Source organism: Parasteatoda tepidariorum, chromosome 6 (assembly GCF_982258835.1).
Source record: "Parasteatoda tepidariorum strain Cologne lab strain chromosome 6, Ptep-v5.0, whole genome shotgun sequence".
Taxonomy (NCBI): domain Eukaryota; kingdom Metazoa; phylum Arthropoda; class Arachnida; order Araneae; family Theridiidae; genus Parasteatoda; species Parasteatoda tepidariorum.
The window spans coordinates 49,508,793-49,526,794 of NC_141760.1; the positions used below are offsets into that span (position 1 = coordinate 49,508,793).

An 18,002-nucleotide genomic window follows, 5' to 3' on the forward strand; every position below is an offset into this window, starting at 1 on the left:
AATTCTTTAGTATATTTTAAATTATTTTTAAATATTGAAGAGGAAAAGATAATTTTTAGGATCAGCTGGTCGGATAAACTGTTATAAAATGCATTATTTGTTAGTTTTTAGTCAATTACGAAGGTAAAAACGAAGTAATTTTAGAATAAAAGAATTTTTATAAATTTTTTTTTAGCAAAATCTTTCATAAATCGTTCAATTTTTTGTCTAAAAATATGCATATTTTTGGCACATATAAAATATGCATATTTTGGATCATTCGATAAATATTTATTACTAACTATTTATTCTATAAATGAGCTATGTATTCTATAAATAAATGTTCTTTTATCCTCATTAAAACATTTCTGTTATACGACGGGTAGGGGTATTCTCGCATCCCCTTTATTATCAGTAAGAAACAAGCCAGTCGCTTACATAATTTTTTCTTTGGAATTTTATTTTTTTCTGATAAATATAATTTAATGTCTTATGCAAACATTGTTTAAATCATCCTCTGTCATAAAAGCAAGAATATTTAAATCTCAAATCGTTCCCCCCTCTTGGATGCTTATGCAATATTTGAATTATAAATATATTAAATTAATAATAATCGAATTTTATGTTCAGAACGTTAGAGACCCTTATACTATCGGTTGGATAATCTGCAAAAAAAAAGTAAATATGAAGATGAAGAAACAATAAAATAGTTCTTTAATAAACAATAAAACATTCTTTTTATACAACAGTTCTTTAGCAATAAGCTTTTCTTCTATAACAAAGTGGCATTTGCTCAAAAAATAATTTTACAGATCTTAATCTTTTTTTTTCTAATCATTCTAAATCATTTTATCCGATGTTTTAAACATTGAGTCTTCTAGTTTCAGGTGAACTGTTTCGCTGCTTATATACAAATACGATTGCAGCAGCAACGATAGCAACTGCCAGTAGAGATCCTACAACTATTCCAGCAACGGCTCCTTTTGACAAACCAGGTTTTTCAGTAGGTTTGGGAGAACCAGTTGGGGTTACTTCAGTGCCTCCAGTTTCTTTAGTGAGCTCAGTTCCAGTGACTGTGATGTTATCTGTGGTTTCTGTGCCGGTGACTGTGATGTTATCTGTGGTTTCTGTGCCGGTGACTGTGTTGTTATCTGTGCTAACAGAATCAGTGACGGTAATGTTATCTGTGCTTAAAGATTCGGTGATGGTAATGTTCTCTGTGCTTCCAGATTCGGTGACGGTATTGTTATCTGTGCCTACAGATTCGGTGATGGTAATGTTCTCTGTGCTTTCCGAATCAGTGACGGTAATATTATCTGTGCTTACAGAATCGGTGATGGAGCTGTTATCTGTGTGCACAGAATCGGTGATGGTACTGTGGTCTGTAACTTCAGATCCAGTGGAGCTACTATTACGAGTAGGATCAGTTCCCTCGTCTGTGCTTTCTGAAGTTGAATTGTGTGAAGTGACTTCAGAAGTAACTACTGAAGATACTGAGCTGGAATCATGGGTAGGAGGGGCGTGGCTAGTCACTGTAAAAACAATGGAAGATATTGTAATTACATATGGTGATATTATTTTAACTATTTGAAAGATCAGATTTATAATAATTAATAATAAAGTGTAGTTGAAGATGCAACGTGCAATAAAAGAATAACCTAATTTTTTTTTTTTTGGTGGTTTGGACGATTATATATATTAATGCAGTGTTAAGTGCTCAAAATACCTTCGATTGGGAGTACTGCACTTGTAGATGTTGTAAAATAAATTTATTAAAACTCTAGGGTTGTTATTGTCAAAGTCTTTACAAGTAACAACAACAACAATAATAATAATTACAATGTTCTTAACCATTCTTTAAATTTACGTGTTAGATTCAGATAATTTCTTTTCTCAATGTAAACATGCATTTTTCGGAAAAAGCATGTGATTGCAAAATAAGGGGCTGAAAGCTTTTTTTTTGCAAAAAATGTCCGTGAAATGTTTTGTTACCGAAACGAGCTTAAATAAATAGCGATGTTTTGTAAATTTAAGTTTGAATCTTTACTCCCCCGTACATAAAATTTGAAGTAACTGCGAATGCTCATGTTTTTTATTGTTTTGTTTGCAATAAAATAGCTAAAAAAAATATACAAAAAACCACTAACTTAATACAGTCAGATATATGTAGTTATTTAAACCTGTTTTATTTCTTCTTAAAAGTAAGTGTAATATAAAAAGCCTAAACTAGTACTTTAAATTGATAAAATAAAATAAAAAATAAATAGATAAAAAAATTCTGAAATCAAGGAAGTTTAAAAGATAATTCGCTCTAGAAATGGTGTTCTTTCTTTCATTTTTTGAATGAACACCATAATTTTTAAAGAACAGGATAAAAACATTTTATATTTTAATAAAATGTGACTATGAGTGGGAATTTTGTTACAAATTCAGACATTCAGAACTCTGTGAAATTGGAAGGGGTAAATTCCATATTAAAAATTTGATTTTGCGGCAACCTAAATCCATGACTTTCTAGTTGCGCAGATACTCCATATTTATATATATATATATATATATATATATATATATATATATATATATATATATATATATATATATATATATATATATATATATATATATATATATATATATATATATATATATATATATATATATATATATATATGTATATATATATGTATATGTATATATATATATATATATATATATATATATATATATATATATAATATATATATATATATATATATATATGTATATATATATATATATATATATATATATATATATATATATATATATATATATATATATATATATATATATATATATATATATATATATATATATATATATATATATATATATATATATATATATATATATATATATATATGTTAGCCTTACAATTATTAAATTATAGTTAATAATTTTAAAATTATGTTTTATGTATCTTAAAATTATGTTTATGGCATGCGCAAATTTCATGTCTCCCTTGAATTGGTTGCAATGAAATCTCAATCATTCGCCCCCAAATCTTGTTGCCAAAGGGCTCAAACTTGAATGAAGAAGTGAGGTTCAGACAGGTCACAACTGGAAGCTATTGAAACATTGTCCAAGGCAAAATTCAAGCAATTGTGTGTAACATGTTTGTTTAACATATTGAAAATTTAAGATTTTACCATTAGGCTCTTGTTTAGTAGTTGAATGAGGAGTCTTGGTTGGAGGATACGTAGATTCATCAACGTCGGAAAATATCTTGAGATTTTTCGTTGTTTCATGACCTGAATCTGTTGATATCGAAGATAAAAACTTTTTGGAAACTAGAAAGTCGTCTGATGTGGAAATGGGTCCTAATGATGATATATCAAGAATCATGGGAGTTGTGGAAACTTTGAAGTTTCCAGATGTTGTCAAAGCTGTAGTGGTTGTATCTATTAAAAAAAATAATTATTATTATTATCATTTCTATAAAGAGTGAAAAAAAACTTAAGAAATTATATACACGTAAAGTACTTAAAACGTGAGAACTAACGTAATGTAGTCGCCTATTGTTTATTATCATCTCCTTTTTTCTTCATATAGTCGAAAATGTATGGAAGAAATCACACATATACTTAAAGGTACTTTCATTCAATGTGTAGAACAGAAATATAGCCTTTATACGTTTTGTATACTTTTTAGGCATTTAAATAAAAAGAGAAAATCCTATCGTTTTTCGAATATTATAAATTACATAACTAAAAATTACATGCTTTCACCATATAATTTTAAGAACTAATAATAATAAGATAAATAGTAAGATAGTAGTACTAATAAAAAGAAGAGCCTTTCTTCTTAAAAATTGATTAAATAAAACTATTCCAAATGAAGGCATCTTTTCTCATCTGCGATTCATGATGTTGACTTCAGTGACTATGATATTTTTAAATTTGTAATAAAATTTTTACCTTAAAATGGAAAACTTTAATTACAACGGTAGATTAAAAATTGAACTTGTTTTAAGAACAGAGACAAAGTGAAACTGAAATAAAGCTAAATATGTCGGGAATATTACTGCAACATGACCCTCACTTCTTGATATTTAGATTTATCAACTCTTAATTACTAAGCCTTTTTTATTTCTTAAAACTAATCAAGGTAAAAGTTTTAAATTAAAATGTGCTGTAATTATTACGCTAATTTTAATAAGATACGCAGAAAAAACATTGTATCTCACTAAATCAAAAAAATCGTACGCTGCGCTGCCGCCGACGCAGTTTTGGGTGTTTAATTTTACGGTTACAAATTAGTAATTTCAAATTACGTAGGTGTGGGGGAAAATGTACAGGAAGTACCAGGAAATAAGAACAGTTTAAACTTGTAATAAAAAATACCCTGCGGCTGCTACTAAACATTGTCATTGCAGTTTTAAATGCTTTTTTCGTAATTTTTTTCTACTTTTTTCTTTTAAATAATAACTATTTATGCATTATTGTGGAAAATTTTATTTATCTCTTGGAGATCTTTATTTTATATATGCTCGTGGTTGAGTTAATGCTGAAAGAAACAAAGAAACAAAACAGAGGGAGAGAGAGATTTGATTACCATATTGCCGTATTTTACATCTTATATTGAAGCATTCGAAAATATAACAAACTTAATTCAAGAGTTCAAGTGAAATATTCCTCTTAATTGATATAATGAAAACCTATCGTTAACGAGTAAAATTACTTCGCTTTTATTTCTTCTTATTGTGTCACATTCAGTATTCCTAAGTTTAATTTTTTCAAGAACAGCCTACATAATTTTTAATTTCATTTCGTTACGATTATCAATATATTAACAAAATGTGCTTACATAAAACTATACATGTTATTGAAAAAATTGTCTTCGTTGTTTTGTAAAAAGAAAAAAATTTCGTTTAAAAAAAAAAAGAAAAAGAAAAAAACAGCCAATGATTGATGAGAAGCAACTTCAAAGTTTGATGAGCAAAGCAAGAAGCACGTAAGTAAAAAAAAATAATAAATAAAATTAAAAAAAAAACCTTTCTCTTTTGAAACATACAAATTATTTTATTTCGTGTCAGATTTGAATTATTTGAAATTAAGAAAAAAAATTTTATTGTCACTAAAGTCACAATACACATCTATCTTGTGAATGCAAGCATTTGTTTTAATTTTTTCGTGCAATAATTTCTCCTTTCTAACTAGAGTTAGATTCACGAAGTATTTGTGACAAAATTAAGTGCTAGCATAAATGAGCAGCCAAATATAGTTAAAATTTCGACAAAACGTAGAGAATGTGGAAAAAACGCAACACCAAACCAGAAATAACCAACTTTGATAAGCCGAGAAAAAAAATATGTGCACATTGATTATAATTAAATGCTGTTCCTTCTCAGGTCGTTCAAGAGGGCGCATAGAATCATTTTCGAAAAGAAAATTTTAGAAACAAACACAATACGAACAACAACTTTAGCCGTGAATTTAAGTAATGTATTAATAGCTTAGATAATGTATTGGTCTTAATCTTGTAAAAATATTTACCTTAACAAAGCTGAAATAAATTTATTTATAACAGTGGTGTTAGATTTTAAAGGATGAGCGTACAATTACATGGCGATCAAGTTTTAGTCAGGGATGCCAGAATGTATGAAGATTTAGAGCAGCAAGAATATTATATAGGGAAAAATAAATTTTGCGAAAAAACAGTTTTTGAAATTGTTTAGATTTTTCCCGCAATGATTTTAATTTTTTTAAAACAGAACTAGAAAATAAAAGAGAGTGTTTTTGCTGAAAACCCCATAACCGCTTCCTCTAAATATCACTAGATCAATTAATATGAAGAAGGAAAAAAATAGAAACTGCAGTAGAAAGTACAATAGAAAAATAGAATTCCTCACACTAAAATGAAACTTAAATTGGTAATTAAAATATTCTTAAAAAGAGAAAGAGCAATATGGTTAAACTGTTGCTATTAAGTTCTAATACAAAATATGTACCACTAATATTTATACATCTAAAATATTATACTTTTAAATAGTTTTCATTTTTTACAAGACTGTAAAGAATGAGATAGAAAAAAGACAATTGAAAGCACCTTGCTGTTTCAAGAAGTCATCTCACTATAAGGTCCATGTAAACAAGTGCTCCCCCCCCCCGGGCCCCATGCCATGGCATGACTGTTTTTTCAATAAAAGAAATTCGCTTAATAATTGGATAATAATTATAAGAACTGATGATACGGTATGCTCAATCAAAAGGTGATGTGAAGGGTGACTGGGAAGCATGATTGGTGACAAAAACTACACGTTTATTCAGTTGCGTATAATTAGTTAGGTTTATGAACGCGCGATTGACAAACGGATTTAAATAATTGGAAGAGCTCGGGTATTTCCTTATTACAAATAATTTTGAACACTTTTTTTTTAACAAACTAATATAACTTTATTGGGAACAAAAACAAACACATAAATACAAAGAATATATATTCGTCGTCAAGAGGAAAATCCTGTCCAGGCGACAAAGAAAAGTAATACAATAAATTTAAAATAGAAATTTAAAAAAAAAAGGGGGGGGGGTATTACAATCACAAATTATTTTGCTCTTCATAAAACATCATATATTGTTGAGCATTGTAATAATAGAAAAAAAAATACATGAAACTATATTAAAAAATAACAAAGGTAACATAAGAAATTCATTTGGATTGGCACAAGACTGGTATAAAAATTCAAATGCTTCCTTTAAAGTGAAAAATAGAGATCTGAATCGTCAATGTTCATCATAAATTGAAATAAAGCACGCTAAAAGAAGGATATATTTGGATGTTTTGCAACTGGAATGGTAATTTATTATATAATTTAGGTGCTAAGTAAAAAAACTGTTTTCGTGAAATTTCTTTTATAAAGTGGGGAATCTCATATATTTCAGTTGGTCTCCTTTCAGACACATTAGTTTTTAATTTGGATATTAATTTATTGTTGTGTAAATAAAGTAAAATACGAAAATATACATTATGGCGAAATGGTAATAGGTTAATTCTCTTATATATATTGGTAGTATTTATACTTGAATTATTTTATTTATTTTTAATTATTTATTATTCTATCTGTTTAATTGAAAATGCTCTAACTAAGATTCTACGTCTAATTTTTACTAAACTTTTTGAACTTAAGAAAGATAAATAAATATTGAAATATTATGAAGCAAAATACAGAACAAAATAAAGAATTTAGCTACAATGTTCTTCTTGTTTACGTTTTTTTTTTTAATCGATCTCTTTTGTCTTAGAAATGACATAATTGTTAAAAAACAAACCTCCCCCTATTGTTTTAAATAAGTAGATCTTGGTTAAAAGATAACACAGTGCAATGATATTTTTGAGATAAGAATTTCTTTGAAATAAAGAAAAAATGATTAGTTTTAATTTTAACAATAGAAGCGATGTTATCTTTTTTGCCTAATCACAAAAAATGTTCACCTTTAGTTAGTTTTAATCGTTTTCGTTAATAGAATTTATCAACTTATTTATATCACGCTAATTTTAACCTACCTATGCATTAAATAAACTAATTGCATTTTATAAAGCACAAAAGAAGTCTCAATTTTTTAATTATTGTAGTTAATTCTAAGAGCAAAAACAATTTACAGTAGGAGTTAATATGCGTAGTACAATTTGGAAACATGTTTTCAAGAAAATGTTAAAAGAACATTAATGTGGAATTTTTCAGGTGTTTCCAATGAAAACACTTTGTTGTACTACACTGGAAATCAACAAGTTTTAACAATTTTTTATCGCGTAGAAATAACAAAGAAATTGTTGCAAATTTTTAATGTGGTAAAGCAATATTTTTGAATAATTTATATTTGAATAATATTTTAAATTTTATTTTAAAGTTGCTTTATGACAAAAGATGTCTAGCACAAGTTTTTAAGTATCTGTATTAGGAGATAAGTCTTTTTTTTTTTAAAGTAAGCAATGGATCAAATGACCCTGAAGCACCCCAGGGATCTTTCCTTCCCCCTTCTTATACTTAGTTTAAAACACCCCTTAATCAGCTTCCTAGGTTTACGTTTGGCACATCAAAATGATTCCGTCTGATCTGCCTTTACACTTCCTCTGGTTTTTTGTTCTGGTGCTTTGAGACACATTGTACAAAAATTTACCTTAAAAAAGGTTTTAATTTTAATTTTTTTTAAATTTTTATTTTAAAAAATTATAAAAGTAACAAACCCAAAAATTAACTTTTGATGGGTACGAAAAGTAAAACTTGAGATATAAATATTTTTCTTTAGAAACAAATATTTTTCTTTTGAAGTTTATTCACAGAAGATCAAAGTATAAATAAATCTGTAAATACTTCTAAGACGAAATAAATGTATTAACGAACGTAGACAAGTAAAATTTTTTCAATTTACTCTATTTTATTATACTTTGAATCTATTTACATTAAAAAATCATAAACACTGCTGTTTTGGGTGTTCAACTTAGTATTTTATTTTATTTTGCAGCATAAAACTTATAGTTGTTGTTGTAAGCCATGATGGCAAAAGGTGCGATTGCCCTTGTTTTGCAGTGGCGTCATCTATGGTCAAGAATTTGAAATTTAAAATTGCAATAGTGTATAGAAAATTTGCAGAAAATACGGCAGAATAAAATTCTATTTAATTCTAATTAATTTCTGTTTAATTCTAACTAATTAATAAAATTCTATTTAAAATAAAATTAATATTCCATAACTAGTTCGAGAATTATTATCTGTTTAACTTTGAGTAAAAAATGCTGCTTACGCTGCCCTACAGACCACAGAAATGCAAGTACAGAGTTGAAATTTGACGAGTTGAAATGGACTATGAATTTAACATAAGTTTTTAATCAAAATTGAAATTTGTTAGAAAGCTCCTCTCCTTCATGTGTGCCTATGTTGGGCCCATGAAAGCTGTAATGCTACGAAGGAAGAAGATAATTATATATCCAAGACTGAGTAAGGGTTTTACGGGACCAGGACAATATTTATTTCGCCTTCCATTCTCAAAGCACAAAAAACCGTATTTTCATATTTCGTAGAATCCATTTATACGAAATTGTAGTCTTTATATTAATGTAAAGAAATTCTGTGCCATTTTCTTTTGAAAAAATATTGATAAACGCTATAATTTTTGGCAAAGAATTTTGTTTGTGTCCTCAGCTATCTAAGGCTCAGGGACAATTGTCTTTCTCTTTCCGCTTTCCTCCATGAGTACGCCTATGATTACATCACAAGTAAATTACAAGACTAAATCTCTTAAATTGTCATATAAAATAGAAATACTGGGGGTTTTTTTCTTTAACATTCTAGTATTTCTAAATTTCCAATTGAATCAACATATGTATTTAGTTTTACTCCACTAGTGGGGTAACTTTTCTGGATTGGTTGAATTTTTCCAGAAAGGAATCATTTATTAAAAAAAGTAGTACATCAATGACTTTTCGAGAATGGTATATTGTATACAACAAAATGCGTGCAAATTTACGTTAATGCTACAAGGAATTTTGCTCTTTTACACATGTATTTCTATGATTTATGATCCTTCTACATATGTCATTTCTTGGAAAGTAATGTTAAGTGGTGATTACGCACACGTTAAAATATCGGCATTTTATGTATATAATAGTTGTCTATTTGTCACTATACTTTTTACTTGTATAGTAAGTAGTTAGTGAGCCTCAAACTCTTTTTAAGAAATTGATGTTCAACACGACTAAAAAGATTGGGAATCGCTGCCTTAGGGGTTGGGGAGCTCTTTAGGGGTGGAGTGCGTAGAACGCTGGTATAAAAGTATCAGCTGAATCTCATCAATCTTTAGAACCAAATTGTCACTAGGCTAATCATGTGTGCTTCGTATTAAAATTTTACGCAGAAAAAAATCCACTAATGTTAATCCTGTAAATAATGTACATAACGTATCAAGTGTTCGATAGCAGATAAAATTTTAAGAACTTCAATTATTTTTTCTGGATTAGACTTACCAGGTATATGGTACATGAAATTAATAAAGACCGTCTTTGTTAGAGTTTTAGAACATAAAACCCAACATATAAGTAAAAATTTTCTCAGAAACAATTTACAGAAAATCTACTTTGAAGTGTAGTTAAATAGTGTTTTTTTTTTGTATACAATATATTTGTAATTAAAACACCGATTGAATAAAAGATAATAAGCAAGAAATCATTGAACAATAATATTTACCATTCAATCCTATGAGAATGCCGAGTTTGTGCAAAAGTTCCATAAAATCCATTTTTATAAATTAAAGTTTTGCATTAAACTATATTTCCCGGAAAAAAACCCAACTAAATCGTAAAATGAAGGTAAGCTTTTCAGAAATTCAACTGAAAAGAATTTCTGAAGAAGCAAAACTGAAAAACTTAAAGAATAAAACAGAATAGATCCTAAAGAATGGAACTGAATTATACTTGAAAAATGGGATAGGAGCAAGAAATGTTGTCAGAAATATATCTGAAAAGAATTTATAAATTAAGTAAAACAAAGCAACTGTTATCTTCTGATTTTAAGAAGCCGTTAAAGAAACCGTTTTATGAAAGAGTTATCTTCAAAAAATTTTATTCTTTTATTCGCGAGTATATTCACAATTATAAGTAAATAATCTGCAAAAAGTGCAAACGAAGTAGAACTCATATAAGAAGGGGAAACTGCTTTTATAGAAGGAATTTATTTTTAAGAATATCATTATTTAATTTTTCGGCTAGATCGTGATTATGCATAACTAACTACGATGACCAGGTAATCCAAAGTTACAAAGCCCAGTAAGAAGACAAATTTATGCTAAATCACCATTTTTTTAAAAATCTTTATTATAAAAATGTCCCAGAATAGCGTGTTACACGACAAAATCAAAAGAACTATACGCGACAATGGCGTAGCAAGTAATTTTTTGTTGTTTGTTTAGCCGATATTACTTGTGTATTCGGGCACATAAATACAAGACTATTTCACCAACAGCTCATATTACTGATAGTTCTCTTCAATTACTGCAATCACGCAGGTAACTTTTTTTAAATGTATGACATTAATTCTTAAAAAAATGCAATATTTAACTTAGACTGCCATTTTGTAAAATGGTTGGTCAACTAAAAAGACTGCAGACATGCAAAATATTTGTCGACATTTCGACGTAATAAATGTTTTGCGTCAAGAGAAAATATTGTAAACATAAATAATAAATTGTACATATTTTCTAATTCGCACTAGCTGAGATCGGAATTTTTAAATTTTTTCCTCCTCTGAAATAAAATTCAAACGAAGGAGATAATTTTATTATTCCTTTATCACGGAAAATGTAGATATTTCAACTGTCTTATTAAATATGCAAACCTGTATGATTACATGTATGAACAACAAAAACGATTCGAAAGAGAAGAAATTTTAGAGATTCTTAAATTGCATGGGGGGAGTATAACCTCGTATCCTCCCTTTGATTACACTTACCAAACTAATTCACTGTTAGTATTCGGATATTAACATTATTTCATTAATTTATTATTATAAAAAATTTCTTATTATTATATTATTCTGATATTAGTATTATTATATATTAACATTATCATTTTATTATTATAAATCATTCTTTGTTATATATTATTCGGATATTAATATTATTATTATATATTGATATCACTATTATATATTAGCATCATTATTACATTATTAATTTATTACTATAAATAATTTTTAATTATTATATTATTCGGATATTAATATTATTATTATATATTGATGTTATTAGTATATATTAACATTATTATTATATTATTAATTTATTACTATAAATAATTTTTAATTATTATATTATTTGGATATTAATATTATTATTACGTATTAATATTATTATTATATAATAATATAACCAAAAAATTCATAAACCGGTATTTACCATCTCCATGGATAAGGCCTAGGATAATACCAAGTTCGTGAAAAAGTGCGGTTATATTCATCTTTGTAAATGAAAATCTTCACAAAAACTGTGAAAGATGTGTAAACTCGTAAGAAAACAAATGAAAAGGATTATTTGCTGAAAGTATTCGGTTTTAAGTATATCGTTATCTGCCGATCAATGATTTTTCGCACTTGAATGGAATGATTTATCAGGAGGAGACTAATAATGAATGCGATAGGATAACAATATAAATAGTTTTCTAAAAACAAATGCCTGACTTTCACATTAGTGATGCAAATAGGCGTTTTCTTTATAATTTCCCCAATCACATGGCTCAAATTGATAATGAATCAGAATTATCATTGTTTATGAAATTTTTTTCAATATCTATGAAACGAAACTCGATATTCAGGTGCAACAAATATTACCTAATTGAAACACTCTGTAGCAAACTTATAGGAAGAGTTTCGAGTAAAAATAAAGGGTTGTCAACACGAAAAAAAAAAAAAAAAAAAAAAAAAAAAACATAACCGCAAATTATTCATTTGTTGATATTTTTTTTAAAATTGCAGATTAAACTTTAATTATAATATGAATAGCAACAGCCAAAATATTTTAAATAAAAGAATTTCCAATGTACTTTACTAAAAAAAAAATTTTATGTCCTGCGTTTAATTGTTGTACTATTTCCTTTAAACAACTTTCTACATAATAAAAAATCCCTTCACCAAAAAAAAAATAGTAAAAATTAATACTATTGTTTATGTTAAAATAAATTTGTAATATTATCATCATTAATATTTTGTATTTAATACATAGTTTTGTAGAGTTTTGAATCAAGACTAGTTCAGTATTTATATGATTATTTCATTGCTATTATTCTCGCAACTCATAAATGAATGACATGCGATTATTAATATTGTTATTGAAATAATTTTAAATTTTAACATTTATGATAATTGTAATAAATTAGCTGTGTTAAATTTTTTACATATAATTTCCGAAGTACCTAAAAGCTTTCGAAAACCCGTAAAACCCAATGATTTGAATTTTTGTTGAACCAAAATAAAAAAAGCATTTTATCTGTTCAAATTAGATGAAATATTTTAGGTTTTTTTTTATAATAGAAATGAATAATTAAAATTTTTTAATTAGATAAAAAGCAATGTATTTTATTTCATCCAACTTTCGTGTAGTGTAGATATTTTTACTCTAAGTCTTCAGTGTTCGGTTAGTAAGTATGAGAGCACTAAAATATTATGACCTTGCACTCTTACTTCGTTGGTTAAAAATTCAAGAGTTCACAAATAAAGTTTAGCAAGCAAATGTCGCCAAGATTAAGATGATGCTTTCTTATTCACCTTCTGGAATTTCTTACTCATGTTGACAATGCTTTTACGAGTAAATGATTTCAGTAGATTAATCATTCTCTTTGAGTGTATACAATTTCTGACAGTGAAATCATTTCAGACTGGTTTTCCTTTCATACTAGTGGTAAAGTTTTAAACCATTCAGTTTCTCAAAACAGTTACATATTTCTGTTTCCATAGGAAATTATTGGACCATATTTGAAAGTTTTCTCGCATATGTAACAATTCTCAGTAGTGTTTCTTCTTAGGTAAACGTGCAGCAAGAAAAAAAAAATCGAAATTTTCTGGATAACTTTTTATTTTAATGATCGGATTTTCCTTTATTAGGACTCAAATAGTGCTTGAGAAATCAAATTTTAAATATTTAAAATTGAGTAAAGAACCTATCCGGTCAATTTTATTCAAATCTTGTATTTCATCATTTAAAATGTCGTACTTTGAAATAATGTAAAAATTTATCGATTTTACTATTCAGAGTTTTTTTTTGACCTCGTTTAAAATAAAGTATTAAAAATATACTGAATATTCATATTATTTTTTAGTCCTCGTTGAACAGCCGATCCAATTTTTGGGTTTACGACTACTAATGTTCAAACTCCGTAACCTTGAAATTTTGAATCCAAACCAGAAAGCAAAGAAATTCCTGGATCAAGTATTGGGAGAAATTTGCTTACGTGGATGACTTTTTGATGGAACTAGTCCGCATTTGCGTTACTTGGAGAGGAAAACCACGGAAACCTTCCACTGTTACCCTGACGGCAAGGGCACTCTAACCCATTATCCGTTGACAAGTGAGGATATTCATGTCAGCACCGCGGTCGGTGCGAACCTGGGGGTGGGATTCGTATTGACCTGCCATTGCTGGAATTCGAACCCAGTTCATCTCATTGAAAGGCGGACGCTCTATCTATCTCTTGAGCCACCACGACTCCACTAAATATTTATTAAAAACTATCTTTACTTGGGATTATCTTTGGATAAACAAATTTTATAATTGCGTGCAAAAAAGTTTTCGATCACTTAAAAAATTCGCGGCAAATGGCGAAATAAGCAAGATTTAAAATTAACATTAAGAAGTTTTAATTTTCGGCCGTTCTACTGACCTTACTATTGGGGCTATATTTTTCGATAATATTTTGAGGGTCAGTAATCAGAGTGTGAATCATTCGGGGAAATTACGTTCTTGTGACTGATTTCGTAACCTAGATTATAGTCTGCCCTATTAATTTGCAAATTTAAGGTAAGGATTCAAACCACTAAAATTTAGTCCTAGTACGTGAAAATCCGACCATTTGAGCAAAAGTTATTCAGGGTGTTCTGTTTTTGTTTTTACTTCACGTTTCGCAAAAGTTCTTACATGTCGTAAGCATTCACATTCTATAAAACTACCTGAAATTTATGATACGAATGCACTACGTTAGATGTAATGAGTATATCTCGCTATATTTAATTACATGAGTGATGAGCCAAAAATTACATTTGGTAACTTGATTTCATGCAAATCTTTTAAAAGACTTATAAACTTTTGTGAACATGAAAATATGATTTTAGTCTTAAAAATCTTTATAGAAAGTGAAAATTAAAATAAAAAATGATAGAAGCAGCGTAAATTTGGAAAAAAAGGTTATTTTCAATAAAAACTAGAGCAATTTTATTGGATTTAAATATTTTTTGAAAACTTTTTTAACATTAAATACAATATTTTTATTTAATATTAAAAAAGTTCTAAAATTATAGTAGTAATTTTAGCAGCCTTAGATTTTTTCTAAGAAACTCTTTTCAATATTAAATAAAATTTTTTTATAAATTCTAGAAGTATGTCTCCTATAAGCTGAAAAAAAATCTAAAATATTTGTAGTAATTGAATATAATAAAGGTTTTGCCCACCGTCCTGAAGCACTCTTCCAGCTATTTTTCGCTGTTCAGAAATAACAAGGACATAAACAGCCATGTTTTTATTTTTGCGTTTGAATATTTATATTTTTTCCAGAACTTTTTATTTCTTTGTTTTAAAACGTTACAAATAAAATAAGCTTAATATTTGTCTGCTGTTCTTGTTAGCGAAATATATTCATGAAACTTCCTTAACTGATTCCAGAATAGGTTAGCCAATCTTCTAGTTATTTATGTATACAAAAGGCGAAGTATAGGTAAATGTTAAAATAGATAGAGTATCATTTATAGAGTATCATTATAGCAGTATCATTTATTGTTAATTCATATATACAAAAAATAATACTCAGAAATAAAGTTTCTGAGTTATGTATTGGTGCTAACTCAGAACAGCAATTTATTAAAAGAACTTTTTTTTTCTTACGAGTATTAAAATTCAAATTTCAAATGAAGCAAACGATCTTGTTTTGAAAGACCAAACTTATGGACGAGTACATTCCAGAAAATGGGTGCATTACCGAAGTTTTAATTAGTAATCAACGATCCTTTTTACCTTTTTTTTAAAAAAAAATAGACCGATATTCACTTCACCTGTTTTTTTAAACAGCTGCTCTTACTAGCACTCATGAGGAAAAAAATATCCAAATAACATCTTGAAGCAGACGATTATAATATATGTATATTAGGTCAATAATTTAAAATCTCTCTCCCTCTTTTTAAAGGGGACTTTTTATCTTAGAAGAACACATTTAAATAAACTAAAGTACAACAAATTAATAATAATAGGCGGTAGAAGATTCGAATTGAAAAAAAAAGAAATAGGATAGTGGATGTTTATTTCCAATGAGCTGCATAATCAGTCTTCCCGATGAGCAGACCTAGTGCGGTTCTCCAGAAGTGGTATCCACTCTTTCAGGACCACCACAATGGGTGAGATAGGGTTGGCCATGTTAATTTGGACGTCTAGTTTCTGCCACACTAGAAGGCAGCACCGAGACTCTATTTGGATACTAAAGTGCACTAGGAATTTTAATTTTGCCGGAAATGCCAAGAGCCAATAAGGCACTTCAGGGATCTTTTACATGCTGCATAATCATATGACACGGCCGCTGAGGATTTTCTGCATAGGATAGTGGATGTAATAATCTTAATTTTTGCTCAGCTATTAAAATTTTTTTTTTTTTTAAATTTTGCTATCTACACCGGAAAAATTGGCATTTAGGCAATACATGTGGTGGGCACATACCCCCCGTGCCCCTCGATGCTACGCCAATGAATGCAACAGTATCATATATTTTTAATTAAGTTAATAGAATCACTGCAACTAGACCATAAACATACGTTTTTCTGATTGAACAACACTGAAAGGAAAAGAAAAAATATTTTTAATTTAGATTTCTCCAAGAGTAGCTAGCAGGGCTGAAGGTTTTTCTGCATTCAACGATTCAATTTCCATCGAAACCACTGTTTTTCGACTTATCATTGCTTTTAGATATTGTTAAAAATGTTAAATACTAATAAAATCTTTAATAGAGAATTATCCATTTAAATTAAGTCATTTATAAAATAAGATTGAAAACATTGTGTTTTATCTAAAGGCTTAAAGCTTGAGTTAGACTTAGTTATGCTAGTAGTTAAGAATTATTATTGACAACCAACAAAAACTTAAATTTTTGATCTTAGATAGTAAAATAGATAGTAAAGTGAAGAAGTATTAATATTAGTAGATAAAGCGGAGCTTTATCTGGAAAAACGTTCATATTGGTCATAGTTCACTGTTACTTCCCTTTTAACAGTACTAGTTAAGATATGAGGGAGGGAAAAAAAACATTTTTATAGCTTCGATTGCTGGTCAAAGATCATTATTATATTCTCGCCATTTGTTTTTTTTTTCTTTCTTTTTTTTCCCTTCAATTTTTGGTACTGTTTGTTCGCAACAGAGAAAAATTATTAAAAACATATACTAGAAGTGTTTACTTTTTAAATGATGGATGTTGTCTCTTTTGCGTTGCTAGAAAACTGTAAAAAGTGGGAAATATAATATTTGAGAAGTTATTGATAATTCATCGTTTTTAAAAAATTTTTTTTCGGCGAGAATATAAGTGGATATACTAGGTGTTCCGTAACGCACGCCTTCGATATATATTCTTAGAATCCTCATAAAAAGTGAAGTAAAAAATATTCACATATAAAAACTTATTTTAAAGACGGATAAAAAAAAAAAACATCGAAATCTTTACAATCACCAGTGAGACAAAATAACAATTTTAATTTTTTATATCCCACACTCTTCAGCAGAAGCAGTTTGCTACATTTTTGATAACGTTTTTTCCCTTTTGTTTACATATCAATTTGTGACCTTAATGTATTTTGTCTTTTAACAAGGATTTTTCATGGTGCTACAGACCAGAGTTGTTTGTTGAACGTTGCTGTTCCAAACCATTTTGTTCTTTGCTTTGGATTTCCCGTTTGTTACGATAAATTATGATAAACTGGTTTATGTTAAAATGGTTTATGGTTCATTATGGTAAAATGTTTATATTTTATATAAACTGACCATCTTTCTCTCTTTTTTTAAAAATCTTAATCTATGGATATATCTTCGTTGTCTTTGCTTTCGTTTATCTTAGTGTTGGGGTGCTGATGTTATTGGTTTCCTTCCAATTTAAGATTTTCGTTAGCCCCTTATTTTTATTTATTCCTTCTGCTGGGTTTAGACATGCCAATTGTCTCGATATTATGAATCGAATAATATTTTGTTTCGTTTAATTGTATGGTTAAGTTCTCTATTTTTCTAATCTTACCTGAAAAACATATGTTTAAGGCGGTTATT

The 18,002-nt window shown here is 28.0% G+C and overlaps 1 protein-coding gene across 1 annotated transcript; it reads right to left on the minus strand.

Annotated features, from left to right (window-relative positions):
- Window positions 1–675: 675 nt before the first annotated feature.
- On the minus strand, window positions 676–12,033 carry LOC110282746 (uncharacterized). The gene is made up of 3 exons (XM_043040112.3): window positions 11,904–12,033; window positions 3,168–3,419; window positions 676–1,511 (listed from the first exon to the last, which is right to left on the minus strand). The coding sequence occupies exons 1-3, from the start codon at window positions 11,962–11,964 to the stop codon at window positions 841–843; spliced, it is 984 nt and encodes a 327-aa protein (XP_042896046.2). The 5' UTR covers window positions 11,965–12,033; the 3' UTR covers window positions 676–840.
- Between the last annotated feature and the right edge of the window lie 5,969 nt (window positions 12,034–18,002).